The sequence below is a fragment of the Anastrepha ludens genome, chromosome 4 (assembly GCF_028408465.1).
Source record: "Anastrepha ludens isolate Willacy chromosome 4, idAnaLude1.1, whole genome shotgun sequence".
NCBI lineage: Eukaryota > Metazoa > Arthropoda > Insecta > Diptera > Tephritidae > Anastrepha > Anastrepha ludens.
In genome coordinates this window covers 78,729,800-78,747,993 of record NC_071500.1, presented here as the reverse complement: position 1 = coordinate 78,747,993, position 18,194 = coordinate 78,729,800, and the positions used below count along the sequence as shown (strand labels likewise).

General features: G+C 34.8%; 1 protein-coding gene across 11 annotated transcripts in view; it reads left to right on the top strand.

The window, feature by feature from the left end:
* Positions 1 to 5,016: 5,016 nt before the first annotated feature.
* Positions 5,017 to 18,194, top strand: part of LOC128859936 (uncharacterized) — a 63,795-nt gene continuing 50,617 nt past the window's right edge. Inside the window, exons 1-2 of one of the 11 annotated variants that reach the window (XM_054097098.1) lie at positions 5,017 to 5,116; positions 14,248 to 14,458. In XM_054097098.1, coding sequence (XP_053953073.1) covers positions 14,456 to 14,458 — 3 coding nt within the window. In that variant the 5' untranslated portion in view covers positions 5,017 to 5,116; positions 14,248 to 14,455. Of the gene's footprint in view, positions 5,131 to 5,160; positions 5,422 to 14,157; positions 14,459 to 18,194 lie in introns of those variants that run through there. The other 10 variants (XM_054097101.1, XM_054097102.1, XM_054097100.1 and 7 more) reach the window with 10 other exon arrangements.

Genomic DNA, 18,194 nt, shown 5'->3' with positions numbered 1-18,194 from the left:
ACAAACAAAGACATGAAATTAGTATTGTATTATAAGCACATTAAAATGTAGGCAAGTCAATTTATAACTTAAAGAAGATTTACAACTTAAAGAAATGGAAAAAAATAATATTAAGACATACATATTCTCAAGGCAGAAGGCTTTATTGAAAGCAGTTAGTCTTTGCCTCCAGCAAATATCCGCCTCAAATCAAATTTAAAGTAGGTATTCTTAAAAATTAATTAAAAACTCACTAAAGCGTATAGTCTTTTTCATAAAATATGTGTAAACAAATTTGTCTATTTTGTTTGGTTTCGTTTTACAACGTATGACCTTTTGCTTGCCTCACCTTAAAGTATACTGTATTTTACGTTCAAATAAAATACCCGAAAAACTTAAATTTTAGGCCTTAGTTTACCTTTGTTCTCAGCGCTAGTTCATCAAAACTACTTAAGGGGACCCGGTGGGCCAGAAATTAAAAAAAATCGATTTTTTGCTTTTTCGATATTTCGAAAGTATAGTATCTTGGAATATACTGTGAAATTTTCATGCGGAAATTTCCAATATTATAGTTTCTACGGGCCATTAACGGTTTGAGCGCTGCTGTTCCTCAAATTTTAACTCACTTATCTCGTAACGATTTTTTTCGGCCTGGTGTTTAAAAAGAAAAAAAAAAACAATATTCAACTGAATCGTCTAAAATATTAATATCTTATTCACAACATCAATGGCTATGGCCCGTACTATAATCGTATTATTATTTCAACCATTTCGCATTTTTTTATTAAACCACTAAAAAAACTATCAGAGTGTCAAATTCAAAACCGCGCCATTTTGTTAATTTGTTTTTATTCTAGTAGCGGGACATAGCCACAGTCATACTGGTTAATACTTTTTTTTTGGTTTTTATGTTTCAGATAAATAGAAATGCCAAAATGAACAATACTGTCCAAGTCCATATTTTCGGGAGGGTCAACTTCAATGACATTTTTAAAAATATTAAAATAAATTTTTTTTTTTTTAAGCCTAAAAAAATTAAATATCGTTTTTCATTTTTTTTTTGTAGAAAAATATTCCTGAAAATACTCTAAATTTTCGAGCTCTAGACCACCGGGACTCCTTAAGGGGATGCAGAAAAATATATACCATTGAGAGGCGGCTACTTCACAATGCTTGTCTGTCCGTCCTCTCGTCTGCCTGTGCAATGTATAACTTGAGAAAAACTGACAAAGGTATTTTATTGAAACTGGGATTCAGGGCTTATGAACTGGCTGTAGAACACATTTGAGCCTATCTCTCCTTGCCAAGGCAGGGTGAGCCATCACTTTTATATCGGTCTAAGATCGCAACAACATTTCGTTAGGCATTTATAATCCCAATTAGTCACTGTTTGTACATATTCGTTGTTACTTCCCCCTAGTGCCACAACGAAAAGTTTCATTACTTATTTAAATATTTAAGAGTGCCCCATAGAAATATCCATCTGGCAAAACGTAACCTAACCCGTGTCATACAATACCTCATTGAAAGCCAAGATTGTTCAAGTTCATATGACTAATCTCAGTCCACGAAATTGGGAAAGTATGGCGCCGTAGTCGAAATGGTCTCCGCATCAAAATCTACTATAGATCATCATTACATGAGTGAAAACACAATAACTTATTTAGGAAATGCAAAAGGTGTATAATATTCTTATTTTACTTTACCACATTTTAATAAGCCAGCATGCGTAATCGCTCAGTCACAATTTTTTATAAGAGCGTACAATTGCTGGCGTATGACGATGATATACATCATCGACCTTAACAACCGCGCTGCTAGTTTTGCCTTCTCCAAACTGTATAAAGCATTAAAGCGTGGTGAACAAGGACAAATCGAAGGACTTCTTGCCATCAAACAAACAGTACCGGAAATTTTTCTGAAAGGTTATATGTCAAAGTTTCAGCCGAATCAGAGCAAAATTGAGGGAGTTCCAGCACTTTTTCGTAAAAGATTTGACAGTTTTGGTGTTTTTCCCCCGATTTTCATTATTTTTGCATGTTTAGAAAGGCTGACGCTTCTGCAACTACGCGTCGAAATTGCAAGCCAATCAAAGGAAAACTGAACGAGTTATAGTAATTTTACTAAAAGGTTATATGCCAAAGTTTCATGTTAATCAGAGCAAAATTGAGCGAGTTACAGCACTTTTTCGGAGGAAATTTGATAGTATCGGTGTTTCATCCCCGTTTTTCATGATTTTTCCATATTTAGAAAGGCTGGCGCTTCTACGACTACGTGTCAAAATCGCAAGCCAATCAAAGCAAAACTGAGCGACTTATAGAACTTTTATTGAAAGGTTATATGCCAAAGTTTCAGCCGAATCAAAGCAAAGTTGAGGGAGTTACAGCACTTTTTCTAAGGAGATTTGGCAGTTTTGGTGTTTTACCCCCAATTTTCATAATTCTTGCAAATCAATCAGAGTACAGCTGAGCGAGTTACAGCAATTTCACTGAGCGGTGATATGTGAAAGTTTCAGGCCAATCAAAGCAAAACTGAGGGAGTTACAGCACTTTTTCGGAGGAAATTTGACAGTTTGGGTGTTTTACCCCGGATCAATCAAAGCAAAATTGAGCGTGTTATAGCAACTTTATTGAACGGTTGAATGTCAAAGTTTCAAGTCAATCAAAGCAAGAGAGTTACAGCACTTTTACCGAGGAGATTTGGCAGTTTTGGTGTTTTACCCCCGATTTTCATTGACATTATATGTCAAAGTTTCACTCGGGTAACGGCACCCACGCCACAGTTGAACGTTATGATTTTGATTGAATTCCTGTAATGAATCTGATAAATTTTTAAATATTATACATCCATTGAAATAGAAAAACACACGAAAGTCCTAGGTTTAAACGGATATATTTTCTAAAAACGGGCTAACTTTTCAAAATACTCCAAGTGTCAACAGCTCTAAAAAATCCCTTATACTCTTAAATGTTTTGCTTGCCTTTCACCGAATCCATATGTTAAATAAATATCATTTCACTTCATTGTAGTCAACTTTTTTTCTTTAGTCTTCTTCGAAATGAGTCAAGTAAAGAACAAAACAAAAAATTTCTTTTTTTCACAAACCAAATAATTTTCAGCGATTAATTTTGCTTCTGTAGGTAGCTCAATGCATACCAAAACCCATGAAAAAGGTAAGAAATTAAAAATATATACCTGCGATACTTAAAAATGAATTATAAATGTTGCGCATTTGTCACACATCCCCCTTCAAATGCATGTAAATCCAGGTGCCCAATCGAAAGTTATATTAAGGGCGGTGGTGATTGCATTTTTATTAGAATTTTACACGCATGACGCTGTTAAAAACAAATAACTTCTTAGTAGAAAAAGAAAGCATGTAATAAGAGTGTGAAAGCGCCCTTCGTTTATATCGAAAATATTTGTATATTTATCCATTGACATTTGTATAGGCATTCTATGCGTAACAATTAGCCCATATCAGTGGAGCATTGACCATGGAGAAACAAATACAAAATTCTTCAATAAATATTTTAATTCACCAAATTTTAATAAGCCAGAATGCTTTTTACAATGTTGTAGCAACTCAATACCGACCACGATACGGGACCATTTTGGGCGAAATAAGTATTGGTGTCAAAATGACATGTGAATTAAAAAGAAATAAAATGCTTTATAATAATGTCGACAACTGTTTTAAGAACTAAAGTGTTTTACGTTCTTAGGTAATTAATACTCTGAAACAATGCATATATACCCACTGAATATTGATATTTTTATATAACTCGAATAATTGAATGAGATAATTTTATTTATGCAGGCGCATTTTGAATATTAAGCATTACATGTGGTGGCTCATAATGTCATTGATTGATGAAACTCATTAATAAAAGTAATTAATTTTCACCAATAATCGTTCACCCCTGACTTTGTAATAATACTGACATAAGACACTCTAACCGGAATATATACATAAGCATATATACATACATATAAATATATTTTCAAATGTAATTGGTAATGTTTGGTATTTCTATCGTTGCTATCACTCGCGGAAGAATTTTTGATAGATAATAAAACCAACGTTTTGCTTGTTTTGTCTTATCAAAAAATTCACCAACAATTTTCATTCATATATTCTTCGCTGCAGTGGTAATAAAAGAAGATGTTATAAAAAATCATGTTTTAACAGCGTTCTCTCGACGAAGAGAGTGCAGCTTCAACGCTGACAGCCAATTCCAATGTAATTTCAGTGTTGTCAAAGAAATAGAATATCTACCCCCTTACATAAACCTTTTTTGTTTTGTCTTGCAATAATTTTGTGTATCATATTTTTTTCATCCGAAACTCTATGAAATGTAGAGCACATTCTGAAATACAGAACATTTCTATGTTCTTGATTGCTCAGAGTTCTCAAATAAAGTACTATTCTGTACGAATATAATAAAGAACGAATAAGTACCAAAGCTATATCTGATTATATCCTCAATATATGATTATATCCTCAACACAGCTTTCTTCAAAAATTCACTATCAGTGAAATGAACAATGCATTTTAAATTTAGAGCAGTGCACATGATATAAAAGATAACAGTAATACACGAGTAATAATTAAATACTTACAAAGATATGTATATTGTTTAATAACTAAAGTTTTACGAGTATTGTGGCAGTACGCCTCAGTTGCAGATAAGTATTTAAGAGAAGTTTACCACCAATGTAAAAACTTTGTAAATGTGATGATGCTTACTCTTTCACATTCTCTTTATAAATATTTACACTCTCCAATGCATAATAGGTTCAGTTTAAGTATTTGTATAGTAAAACAACAAAAGGTGCCTGAGAAATGTACAAAAAGAAGCTATAGCATACGAGTAACACTAACACGAACCGAAGTAAAGGCGATTGGGATAAGAGCCGAGATGCCAAAGTTGTTTCCGGCGTACACGTACACACGTTTAATGTTACGGGTAAGTAGGTGCACATGTTTGTATGAAATAACAAACGAACTGTGAAGCAGCTCAGGCCGAAAAAGACTTGGAGTTGATACGTTCGTCAACAAACACTCAGTGTAGCTTGCGTCGCCAAAGTGTGTTGTCAAACTCTTTCGTTGTTGTGAAGTAACTCATCGTTTAAGGTTGTGGATATTTTGTAAGCTGATTATACGGTTTTAAAGAAGCAAATTTAAATAAAATAATTAGTGAAATCAATAGCGAAAGTGTGAAAAGAAATTGCGTACATATATTATAATGACCATGAAATTTGGAGAATATGTAAAAAAAAAATATCCAGTGAAGAAATATGAAAAAATAAATCGACTAATGCGAATTAAATTTGCTGTTAAATAATAACAATAAAAACTTCAATATTTATTAAGACAAAAATGAAAACGTGTAAAAAACTGAAACACTAAATATAAATATGCATTCAAGTTTAGAAAAAGTGGGCTCTCAATAAATATTATAACTACATTTTAAATATTCTAAATAAAATATACACAAAATACGCATTTTTATTCTAAAATTTATTTTGCGTAATATTTGATTTTTTAGCCATTTACCACCGAATGATCAGCAAGAAGCGCCGTGCCGTCATATCATCTACCACAATTAAGCTAAAGTTTTGTAGACAAAACATACTTATGTATAGTTGTGTGTAGTTCGTATACACATATAAATAAAAGTGGTCAAATACTACATAAATTATATAAAATTCTTACAACGACAGCATGCAATTAACTTTGCTAGTGAGAAGTGGAATTAATCGAAAATTCAATTTTCTTGTTGCACTTGAATTTCTTGTAGATTGATTTTGTTGTAATTTGAAGGTTGTGGGTGAAAAATCGCGGACTAATAGACACGCACACTAAAAGTCTTTATTAATAAAATATGCAGTGGATTTCGTTTAATAATAATTCATTTGAGAGAGAACATTATTAATTTTTTTGTGTTAAATGAAAATATATGACACTAAATATACAATACGAAGTACACTTACATTGATAAATTTATGCGATGAAAGGAAGAGTGAAGACTTGTAAATTTTATTAATTAGAAAAGTTTACTGGGAGTTTATTCAGTTCCCTATCAATAGCATTTTTTTCTTTCTTTTCTTAATCCCCCGAAATTATTAATAGCTACAAAAGAGGTTGCGTTGTGGATCCCGTTCTCGTCCGCTGTAGCACATCCGATCACTATACATATATGTATTCTGATTGTCAGTCTGTCATTAAATCCCTACAGTGCAATCGTCCAATACCCCCCATAATACCTGTTGAATATAGGGCTATTTTAATATAGGGCTATTTTAAATGAGCTGACCAAGTTGTACATCACGAACACTCGTACGTCGCTTTACACACATACATTCCTGGAAATTGCATCGCGGACGAGGTGGCAATGAGATAAACTGATCTTAAAGCAGTCAACTCTACCCATTGGGTGAACATTCCTTTAACTTGAAGCAAGCTCTGAATCAAGTCGGTCTACATCAATCAGGTTAACGAAAGTTGGACCGCGGAGTTCACCAGTGAGGTAACCAGACAGGTCTGGCCTAGAAGGAGTGAACTTAGAACTATGTTTCTCATCAATTTAGACCGACCTTTGGCGTTATCACCGACAGTGTTTGGTGTTATCACCTAAAGCAAAAACATACACTGCCTAAAGGAAACACATAGAAAGTGTATTAAAATTCATTCTAATAACTTCTAACGGCGGCCGCCGTAGCCGAATGGGTTGGTGCGTGACTACTATTCGGAATCTACAGAGAGAACGTAGGTTCCAGTCATAAAAATATATGCCGTTCGGAGTCGGCTTGAAACTGTAGGTCCCTCCATTTGCGGAACAACTTCAAGACGCACGCTATAAATAGGAGGAGGAGCTCGGCCAAACACCCAAAAAGGGTGTTCGCGCGAATTATATATTTTTATTAAAGATCCTTGCAAGATCGATGTTATGCGGATAATTCAGGACTTTAAGGTCTCACAAAGATTACAGACTTTAGGGCGAAACAAAGATGACCGCTCCACGTGAATGATATACCTGAAAGAGTGATTTATTTCAATTTTAGTTTACTTACAAAAAAAAATGAATTGGAATGACTTTAACAAAGAAATGGTAAATTGTAAAATAAAAGTGAATGTCTAGAGAATTCAGGGGTTTGAAAAATGTGTATTGACTGAAATCAGCTTATAAAATATTTAATGCTGTCAGTACCTTGAAAACGATTAAAGCTTTTTATTTGAAAGAATGCGTTTTTTTTCTTATTTATGTTTAATCTCATTTATTCTCTATTTGGGCTTCTCATTAATAGTAAAATGGTTAAAAACCCTATACAAATGTATTCGCTTAAATGCAATTTTAAATCGCTGCACATTTATTGAAAATATTTACCAAAATATAACAAACAAGCAAATAAAAAATAAAAAACAATTACGGCAACAACTCGTACAAAAAACAAATTTATGTGGTATATGCAGCCGCTTGATAAAAATCGAAATGAAGCGTTTCAGGTATTTTAATTACTTAAAGCGATTCACAGTTTTCCAGCTGATACCCTCTCGACTCACTTAACACTTGCCCACTGTCATCTGCCGGCCGTGTACTACATCAGTCTCGGACCTACAGTTGCCACCTGCACATCAATGTTTTTGCTTCTTGCCAATAGTCGTACAAATTGGCTGGCTGACAGTGTTGGCTTCGTTGCATTCATTGCAGTGGCACACTTTGGTTTTGATGGCCAGCCAGTTTCGCTCTACTTTACGGTAATTTATGACATGCATAATCGTATACAACTTTTTTTATGTATTATAAGTTTGTACGTTGTATGACCATTACGTTGATGCTGATGATTTTTTCTCAAGGTAGAATTAATAAATTTATTTGGTCATCAGCACACTATGTAGAAAAACAATTGTAATAATTTTGGTTGCAGATCATTCCTATCGCTTCGCCGGTATTGAAGCTTCATTACAAATGTATTTACAATTAATTGCACTAATAAATATATTAGTAGCATTATCTTCTAGTCAATTATTTAAGTTCAAAAAACGTATGTTTATTGTTTCACGTTTATTTTTGTAATGTAAAATAAAAACTGAACTTCGTTTTAATTTTTAAATACAGTTATTGGTTGTTGCTATGGATATGCAAAGACAGTTTAGGCGACATTTCTTTACAAAAAATTTATAAATCACTATCGTATGATTTTCGTGCGTGTTTACCTATTGACGCTGTAGAGTTTTCCTTCTTTTAAGTACATCCGCTCATTCTGAGTCAGATGCTGACCAAACAGCCGCTTATTTGTAAGACAGACACTGAATGGATTTTTTTCCACTCGATTGCAGTCCGATGGGAGACTGGCAACTTCACTATTAATAATCGTTAGAGAGCAAACTGTTCATCGCTTTCTCATACATTCATATCATTATATTTTTTTATATTGACCTATTCAACTTGAAGGACAATGTGTTTTTCTATGGGAAATGGTTGCTGCATAAAACGTTATGAAAATATTTCCAATCGGCTCGTTTTCTTTTGCTGTGGGCTAACCAATTTAATTTCATACTGAGTTTCTGTAGTTAAAACTAAATTAGATTTTCACAAAATTAATTTCGAAACAGTGCAAATAAAAGTAAACGAAATGTTGTTTTAAGTGCGCAAGTTTTTGGGCGCGAAATCGTCTAATATGGGCTCCCTGGGCAAAGCTTAAGTATAGTTTGGTTTCTGTGGGTTAGGCCTTTGTGGAGTGGTAGTTAATAATATATTATTTAGGATGCGTGATTCTAACATTATGTTTACTTTATTATTATTAAGAAGCACTATACGTTTCTAGTGATCTGCGCGTACTATGCTTCTTTCCATTGAAAATAGGGATTATATATGGGTACGAATAAATGCAATTGAAAGTCAATGGATCGTTGGTTAAATAATTTTGAAGCGGAAAATTGTATCTCGATGTGGAAAGCGGAAGACGACCTGTGACTGAAAGACCAACAGAAGCCAAAAATGATTCAGTGACTCGCTAAAGCATTTGTGGTTTCCACCGGAACCACTTGGAATCACGTAATCATCACCATCCACAACCATATGCACTCATGATGAAAGATTAGTTCTTTCTGACACGTGTAAGTCATTTGGTTAGTAGTTGAATCGTGAAGATAGTCACAACCGGCCTTTCACAAAAACAATGTTGTTGGACCAGTTGTGCGTTACACGTTTTTGTTCTTAGGTGCAATAATAACCTCAGAGCCTGAATAATTATTGTGCTGCAAAAACAAACAATAGAAAGGCAAAAAACAAAAAAAAAAAGGATTAACACTTTTTCGTGAGTTTTGGCAACCTAATCGTCCAACTGTGAATATATCATTGAATCCTTTGAATTGAAAATCTTTGATTGGTTACATCAAAGTGACGTCCAAAAATCGAATCTGATTTCCATTTCGAAGCTTAGCCAGTATTTTTAAATACTTAGGCATGGAAAGGGAATGGTGAATGGTGAAATATTTGTCTCAATTATGGCAAATTAGAGACAGTTATGACCACGAAACATTTAACCATCAGCGAACTTGTAACTACCGACAAGAGTAAAACTTGATAGCACGGAACACCCAGAGAACAATCGAGATTACATCGCCTTACACGTTTATACATACGTAAATGCACTGACACACACATTCCTACATATGTAGCTATGTATTTATAGGATTAATGGGGACTTGCTTTCGATGGTTTGTCAATTATCTTAAACATTTGAGATGAAACCATGTTTTAATTCAAATGAAGTGCTGACGCTACGATTCGGAACGAGTGGACGTTAATAAAATTAAATGTAATTTGCTCTTAATACCTATAGTAAGCATGGCCTGATAGTGTGCATATAAAAAGTTATACACTCATACATACTCGTATGTATATAAATACAAGCGTATCCCTCGCTGTAAAGCTCACAGGCATCCAAAGATGGCAACTGGCGCTTTGCCTCACATTCTTCGACTAAACAATTTCGCTTTTGTTTCGACGTAAACAGTTAGCTTTGTCACACTGCCCACCTGAGCGCTTACTTTTTTGTAATTTTGTTGGTTGTCACGGTTATTTGCAACACTTAAAAAAAGGTTAAAAAAAGGTGTGACTAGGTCGGTGTTATTTGGGCGATGTAGTGTTTTAATTAGCCACTGTAAATGATCATTCGCCTTATTTGGTGTCTTGTGCTGCCGTTTAATCCAAATCCAAATAGCGTTTAAGTCGAATTTGGATACTTATTCGTACGTGTTTGAATATTATTATGTTTGTAAGTCACAAATATGTTGGCAAAATATCTCAGTCATTTCAAAGAACATTGTGTAAAATAAGTACCCGGAATTTAAAATAAAAACACATTTTTTCAAATTATTCATCATTATTTGTTGGATCGCCTTCAAAATAGGCTCCTTTTGAGCCGATACAAATATTCCAACGAACAACCCAGTCATCCATGGCCCGCTGGTAGGCCGGCGCCGGGATGGCCTTCAGCTCCTTTAGCGAATTTTGTTTAATGTCTTCAATCGACTCAAAACGCCTTCCCCGAAGTGGCAATTTTAGTTTTGGGAAGAGAAAAAAGTCACAGGGTCCGAGATCTGGCGAATACGGTGGCTGTTCGATAGTATTTATTAAGTTTTTGGTCTTGTATTCGCGTACAATCAAGGCTCGGTGCGATGGTGCGTTGTCGTCGTGCAGAATCCACGAATTGTCCTTCCACAATTCGGGCCGCTTACGGCGAATGGCTTCACGTAAACGCCTTAAAACGGATAAATAATATTCCTTATTAACCGTTGGGCCCTCTGGAAGGAACTCAGAGTGCACCACGCCTTGGTAATCAAAGAAAACCGTGAGCATAACCTTCACTTTTGACCGGCTTTGGCGTGGTTTTTTTGGATACGGCTCGTTCTCGAAGCGCCATTCAGACGATTGCTGACTGGTTTGCATATCGTACTCGTAGACCCATGTCTCATCACCAGTTATTATGCGTTTCATGAACGTAGGGTCCGTATTAGCTCGGGAAACCTTGCCTTCAGAGACCTCCTTCCGATGCTCTTTTTGCAAAAATCCATAGTAAAATTCGCCAAGTAAACAAAAGATCAACTCACTTTGACTGCAGAATAAAACACACTAAGTAATAGATCCCGTTCTAATAAAGCTTGTGCATTCAAGGACATGTGTACCAACACGAAAAAACCAAATTTGAAGTGTCAGGTATTCCCGGGAGAGTTTAAATTATAAATTCCGGGTACTTATTTTACACAATGTATGTACCTGTGCACAATTTCACAAACATATACCATAGTGCGTATGTGTTTTATATGTAACAGGTATTTTTGTTAGAGGTAGATATATTTAAAAAAATTTTTTTTTTTATATATTTACTTATACAGATAAAATTTCAACAATAATTAACTTAAACCTAAATTACATTAAAATTGTAATAGTAATGTGTATTTTGGCACAATTAGACTATGGCGTCTGCGTGGTCTTAACGATATCAGCTCCTCAAATAAAAATAAAGAAGACACCTACTTAGTCTTCTACATTAAGAGTTTGCTCACGCAAATACAATTTCTGGTAGACAAATAATATTTTAAGGCAACAACTAAGTATTCTAGCTTACCAAACAGGAATACAAGTATGATCGTATGTACCGATTCCATTGTTAAATGCTTCATTAACATTATTCAAAGATACTGAATTCATTTTGAGCCCATATTCAAAGTATCTTTTTTCAGTGAATATATAAAAATTCCATGAAGTGGGCAATTTTGGTTTTATTAATTTTTTTTTGTGTTTCACATGGTTTTATTCACTGACTTTCTTACATTATTTATTCCTGCCTCGATTGCATATTACAAATATTTTTCTGTACGCCAAGGTTATCCAACATAGTTTACGTTCTTTAGTGACACTTGATATACGATGTACCAGCTTAGGTCTTGATATACAATCACAAAGGTGAATTTCAACAAAGTATTTATTTGTTTTAAGTGCTCTAGAGCATAACACTTTATAAGGCTCTCATCATGTCCGTTCTATCATATGGCGTAGAAGTTGGACAATGACAATTTTCGATATGACTTTCCTTTGAATGTTTAAGAGAAAGATTCAGCGGAAGATTTTTGGACCTGCTTCGAAAGGAATTTCTCAATGAAAATCTCTTCTAAACTGGAATGGCTTGAAGAAGATCCACCACCCAACACAGCCGTTAAGATCTACACGGACGGATCTAAAATGGACACTGATGTAGGATCAGGGTTATATTGCGAAGAGCTTTTTATCAAGCGGAAATAAACGCTATTCATGAAATCTTCCTGGCCAAATTGTTAAACAACGTACTTAATGTCAATGGACAGATGTATAAAATAAAAGGGGGGGGAAAAAAAATTAAGTCTTAAGCTGGTTAGAGATAAACAGAATATCATCAACAGATATCTGCAATCTATCAGACAGCTAAGCAGATTTACGGGCCCTGGATGCATTTCAAATAACATCAAAGGGTGTCTTACATTGTCGCCAATCCAAAAATATTATGAAATTGACTAGACTTCAAATTAGGACCTTAGTATGGGCCCTCACAGGACATTGTCTCATGGGAAATCACGCAAGGAGATTAGTTGCAGGACAGTTGGAAACAATTGAACACCTTTTTTGCACATGCCCGGCTTCAGCCAGAAGCATGAATCGATATTTAAGATCCTACTTCTTAATGAATATATGTAGGTAATCTATACACATTAGGTATCAACAACCTTTTATGCGTTGTCAAAAGCTTAGGATGGTTCAATATGGAAGGAGAAATGTAGCCCAGCCCCTGTGGTTCAAAACGGACCCATTTCGTTGGCTAAGTGGCATCGCTATCTCTATGTGCGATGCGGCTGCCAAACCTAACCTAACCTAAGATTTTTGGGCACTTGCACGTTGGTGGCGGTGAGTATAGCGGGCGATGGAGCACTGAGCTGTTTGATCTTTGACACAGACATAGTACAGCGAATAAAGATCCAGCGGCCTCGTTGGCTCGGTTATGTCATCCGAATGGATACACACGCTCCGGCCCTAAAAGCATTCAGTGTGGTACAAGCTGGTGGGGAAGAGGAAGGGCTTGACTTCACTTGTTGTGTCCAACTGACGCCGGTTAGTTAAACTCGATCAAAATCGCTTGAGCGGTTATTGCGCTAATCAAGAAGAATAAGATTATAATGTTGCACATATTGCTAGAACCGAAAATTCAGGAGTTATCAATGCCAATGATGCCTCCGCCACACAAACCACACCTAAAGAATGCATAAATTCGAAAATTTTGCTGGTGACCAAAAAGAGAATATTTGGCAAAGTAGGCTAAATGCACTTTCTTATGAACTGAGGTTTATGCAAGGAGGCGCAAAGTTAATAATTATATCGGAAGATTTATAGTTTTTGCAAATAGCGTCGTACGTCAATAATATTTGACACTTATGACCTACACTGCTGCAGTATACAAACGTATAAGCAATAAAGTGCGTAGAGGTCAAAATAAACATTTCCATCACTCAGCATAATTTTGTTTTTATTTAGTAAAAAAGTTATTTAAAAAAAATTGGATGATTAATTTACGAAAACACTCTCTATATATATTCATTCAGAATATCATTTTAGAAATGTTTTATTTAATTACTTTGCCCTATTTAAATTCATTTGTAATGAGATAAATGAAAATAATGCTTTACTTTGCCTTATTTCAATTTACTTGCAACGAGATAATTGAATGCATGTCGATTGGCGCACATTTCCACAAATGAAAATAATGCTTTACTTTGCGGTAACCAGATGTGAATTAAGAAACAGTAGAAAGAAGGCAAAGGGTGGTTCCGTGGGTAGCAGTTTAAGCATCTGCACTTTGTTTACTATTAATCATTAAATCGAGCACACTCTTCCTGCCACACTTTTTTATGAACATGTGGAATTGTCACTCAAGCTGTGGCTTGCGGTATTCGATGCTGTCGTTCTTATTTACACTCATAAGACCATACATATGATACATAAGTAGATATTAGTTTTCAGCCTGTTGGTATTTATGATGTCTTTGCAATCACCTGTTGCCATTCCCCATTTGGTTGTTGTTGTCAGTGATATTGAAAGTCATCTAAATTGAATACATCTAATATGTTCATATACGCAGTTTGTCATAATTCAAAAATAAAATAAAAATAATTCTTCAAAGTGACTGTGCCATCTCAGTTAAATGTGTTAAACAGTTTCTAAATTGAAGGTTTCTTATCGAAGGCCCCAACCAACTGTGTAAAAAAGTGAACGTAACGAATTTGTAAAAAAAAATACTGCGCACATACATACATATATTAATGTAAACAATTTTACATTGAGTAAGAAAATATAAGGACTTAAAGACTTTGCTCTAAGTCACTCGGAGTTCAAATTACTTAGTGAATCAAAGAGAAGCGGCTTCATTTATATTAACAATGGTAAGTGCTCTAGTAAAATAATTATTATTTGATTGGTTTTATGGATATTTTTATTAAAAATACTTAATGTTGGTTTAGTTGGGAAACTTATATCCCATCTTTGGTTAAAAGCCCTTTTAAGATTTGAACAAAGGTGATGAGTTAGGTTAGGTTAGCAAATTGCTCCTAAAGCAAAGAGTTCCCACGGTGGCCACAAAGGCTCAAGGCAAAATCAGGAGCTTGTGTGATGTGGTTTGAAACATTTCAGTTACGCTCCAAATATATAATTCATTGAAAATATAATAAATCGGTTTAGTGTCAGTCTCAGTGTTCGTGGATTGCGGCAAAACCGACCGAATTTTTCACAAAGGGAATCCGTGAATTGCCAGAAAGATGGGAAAAAGTAGTAGTAAGCGATGGACAATATTTTGAATATTAAATTTGTAACCATTTTACGTCAATAAAGTTTCAAATTTCGAAAAAAACCGCACGAACTTATTCATAGTCCTATTACATATTATATATAATATAATATATAGATTATCAAACATATTCCTGACTTAAGAAAGCTTCTCACTCAAGCCATCTGTCGTTCGAATACGACAGAATTCCTACATCCTTCTGTATATTAATCCATTTTGTAGAAGATCGTCAAAACGCTTGTAATGAATTGGAGAAGAATTGAAAAACCGTACACATGCCAATATATTTGAATATCACTGCGCTGACCATTACTGAGCACAACCAATTTCAACTTTACTAACAATGAATCACATTAAAGAAGATTTATATACAAAACACCGCCTTAAATGGAACCTAACCAACCAGATTTTCTACAAAAAATTTAACAAAAAACGATATCTTTCGTATAAAATGTTAACTACTTCAACTAGAATACACAAAGGCAACACCGCCGTCTTATGGCTGAATTAATCCGATCTGTTCAATATGGCTGGCTGTCTCCTGATCGAAAAACGCGAAACCAGATCGATCATGTTGTGATAGATGGAAGACACGCTTCTAGTGCATTAGATGTACGTACGATCCGAGGACCCAACATCGACTCGGATCATTACCTCGTTGCAGTCAAACTGCGCACACGCCTCTGTGCAACAAAAAAGGTACATCTACTTACGCAAAGAATGTTCGGCATCGAAAAGCTTCAATCACAACAGACAGCCAGAAGATTTGCCATTCGATTCTCACTCCTGCTCTCAGAGAGTACTCCCCAACAAACCGGCATGCACGAGCAATGGAGCAACATTTCTCATTCTGTACGTACCGCCGCCGAAGAAGAAATCGGCTTCCGGCGAGCCCGAAAAAACTGTTGGTACGACGAGGAATGTCATGCTGCCGCCGAAAGAAAAGATACTGCCTATAGAGCCACGCTGCGATCGGGCGCAACGCGAGCCATGTGGGATCGCTACAGAGAGCTAAGAAAGGAAGAGAGACGTATTATCCGACAGAAGAAACGAGAGGCCGAAATACGTGAGTGCGAGGAGCTTGAGATGCTGACCAATACCTTTACTTTTTCACATGCGTTTCTATAAAGTTGGTTTGCCTGTAGATATTTTTGCTTATCATCTGCAATGCTAGATTTCCTGAAATTATTCGGATATTTGAAGGATAGCTACCTAGCCTTAAAACATTTGAAATTGAACCATGCATTTTTAAAAGTGATTTTAATATTTCTGGCAGGCGGCTGTGACACTGGCATTTTTATTACGTTGGCAAGCTTCTCTAGATCCATTATTTGTGATCCATTTTTAAACTTATTTAGATATTGGTTTAGGTACTCTCTCTTAAGCGGACACCTAAGGTAATGAATGATTTGTCTGCTTATAGGAGGTGTCCGCTTATGAGAAAAGTGTAAAAGAAGTGAATAATAAATTAATGGGGGTTAAGGTGTTATGGGGATATTGGCTTATGAAAAAAAATTCTTAAGGATATGTGGTATGTACTGAAAAAGTGTCCGCTTATGGAAGGTATCCGCTTAAGAGAGGAGTCCGTTGTATTGATCATTGATTACATTTTACATTGAAAACAAAAAAAAAAGGAATATACATAAATAAATAAAATTGAGTTGGAATCTACCTTTTCATGATTGAAGTTCTAAAAACTTGCGTAGACCATTTGCCTACTTTACTGACCATATATATTCATTCTCTATAGGCAATGACCTTTCAAGATACATACAGCCATGCACAAGTGTACGAGTATAAACAAAACGGAGTTTTTTAAATGAACCATATCAATAACGCACTTGAATTCTTCGAATATTTCACCGTCATAAATACATACATAATTTTGCACACAAACCCGTGTGCGTTACGCTAAAAATAAAATGTCAACACAGTTTAATACCACGACGAATATTTTGATCATTTAAATGTAACAGGTATGATAAGCGTGGTATATATTAAAATTAATTAAATTGCATTACTTCGAAATTAAAATACGTTGCGGCAAAAAGGTTTTTTCACATTTTTTCAATCACTATATTCTGTTTCCATTCACAAATGTCGCGTATTTCCAAGTTATCGAGCCAGCTAGCTATGCCATTTTTAGAAATATTGTACGCAGCTTGAATGACTTCACTCGATTCATGACACTCAAGAATACCTGAACCTTGAACGATCAAATATCGGTACATGATTTCCTGGGGAATCCCTCATTCTATTCTAATGATCTTTTCTGAAGATTTTGTATTATTCTTAATGGAATCGCACACTTTTACGATGTTTTCGGAGGTTAATTCACTGGTTTGTCTCGCTTGTGCCTGTCGTAAATTTGTTTACGCGGTAAACAATCATCGCCATAACTATGCTTTTTGAAGTATTTGGTGCAGTAAAAAATATACTAACAAAACTGAAGCAATAAAAACAAGACAAACTAGTATGTTGAATTCACTAGTATGTTGAATTTAAAAAAAAAAAAAAATGCCAAAAGATGGCAACATAAGTATAATTATACAATATTATATAAAGTTGTCTTGTTTTTGGAATGCAGTGTGTATATAAGTACTGTAATATTTTTTCTTTTATTTATTTATTGAAGTATTCAATAAAAACAAATTGTCTTACAAACTTACATATGTTTTAACAAATAACATAATAATAATCTTAATCCATAATAAAAATATAACAAAACATACTAAAACGAGTTATTTATAGGCATAAATAAGAAGTTTAATGAAAGAGTGTTTAGAAGAAGCAAAGTCAATCCCAATAGATTTGTAAATAGTATTGAATTCGATCAGAGCTCTCATGACGTGTGCATTCCCTGCATACAGAGTTCTTATGTAGCCAAAATGGAAAAAATCTAAATTACGCAGCGCTCTAATTGGGGGTATTAAGATAGATTCTCCAAGGCATGCTAATTGCTTAATAATGGCTGAATGCGAAGCTCTATAAAATGCCTTAGAGAAATCCGTATATACAACATTCATCTGGAAACTTTATAAAAAGTTGATTTGCAATAGTCTGAGAAAACATCCTAACTAGAAACAGTCGAACTACTAGGGATGAAACTGTGCTGGGTGGCATAAATTCAGCTTTTGACTGCAAAATTCATTCAAACAACTTAAAATTAGTTGAAAGCTTGCAAAAAACCCTATAATTGCTCACATCACTCTTGTTGCCGCTTTTAAAAATTGGTGTAATAAAAGCCAATTTCCACTCAGCAATAAAATTACAATACTTGGAGATATAGTAATGGTGAGATGAAGATCAACTGGAGAGGATAGCGCCAAACAATT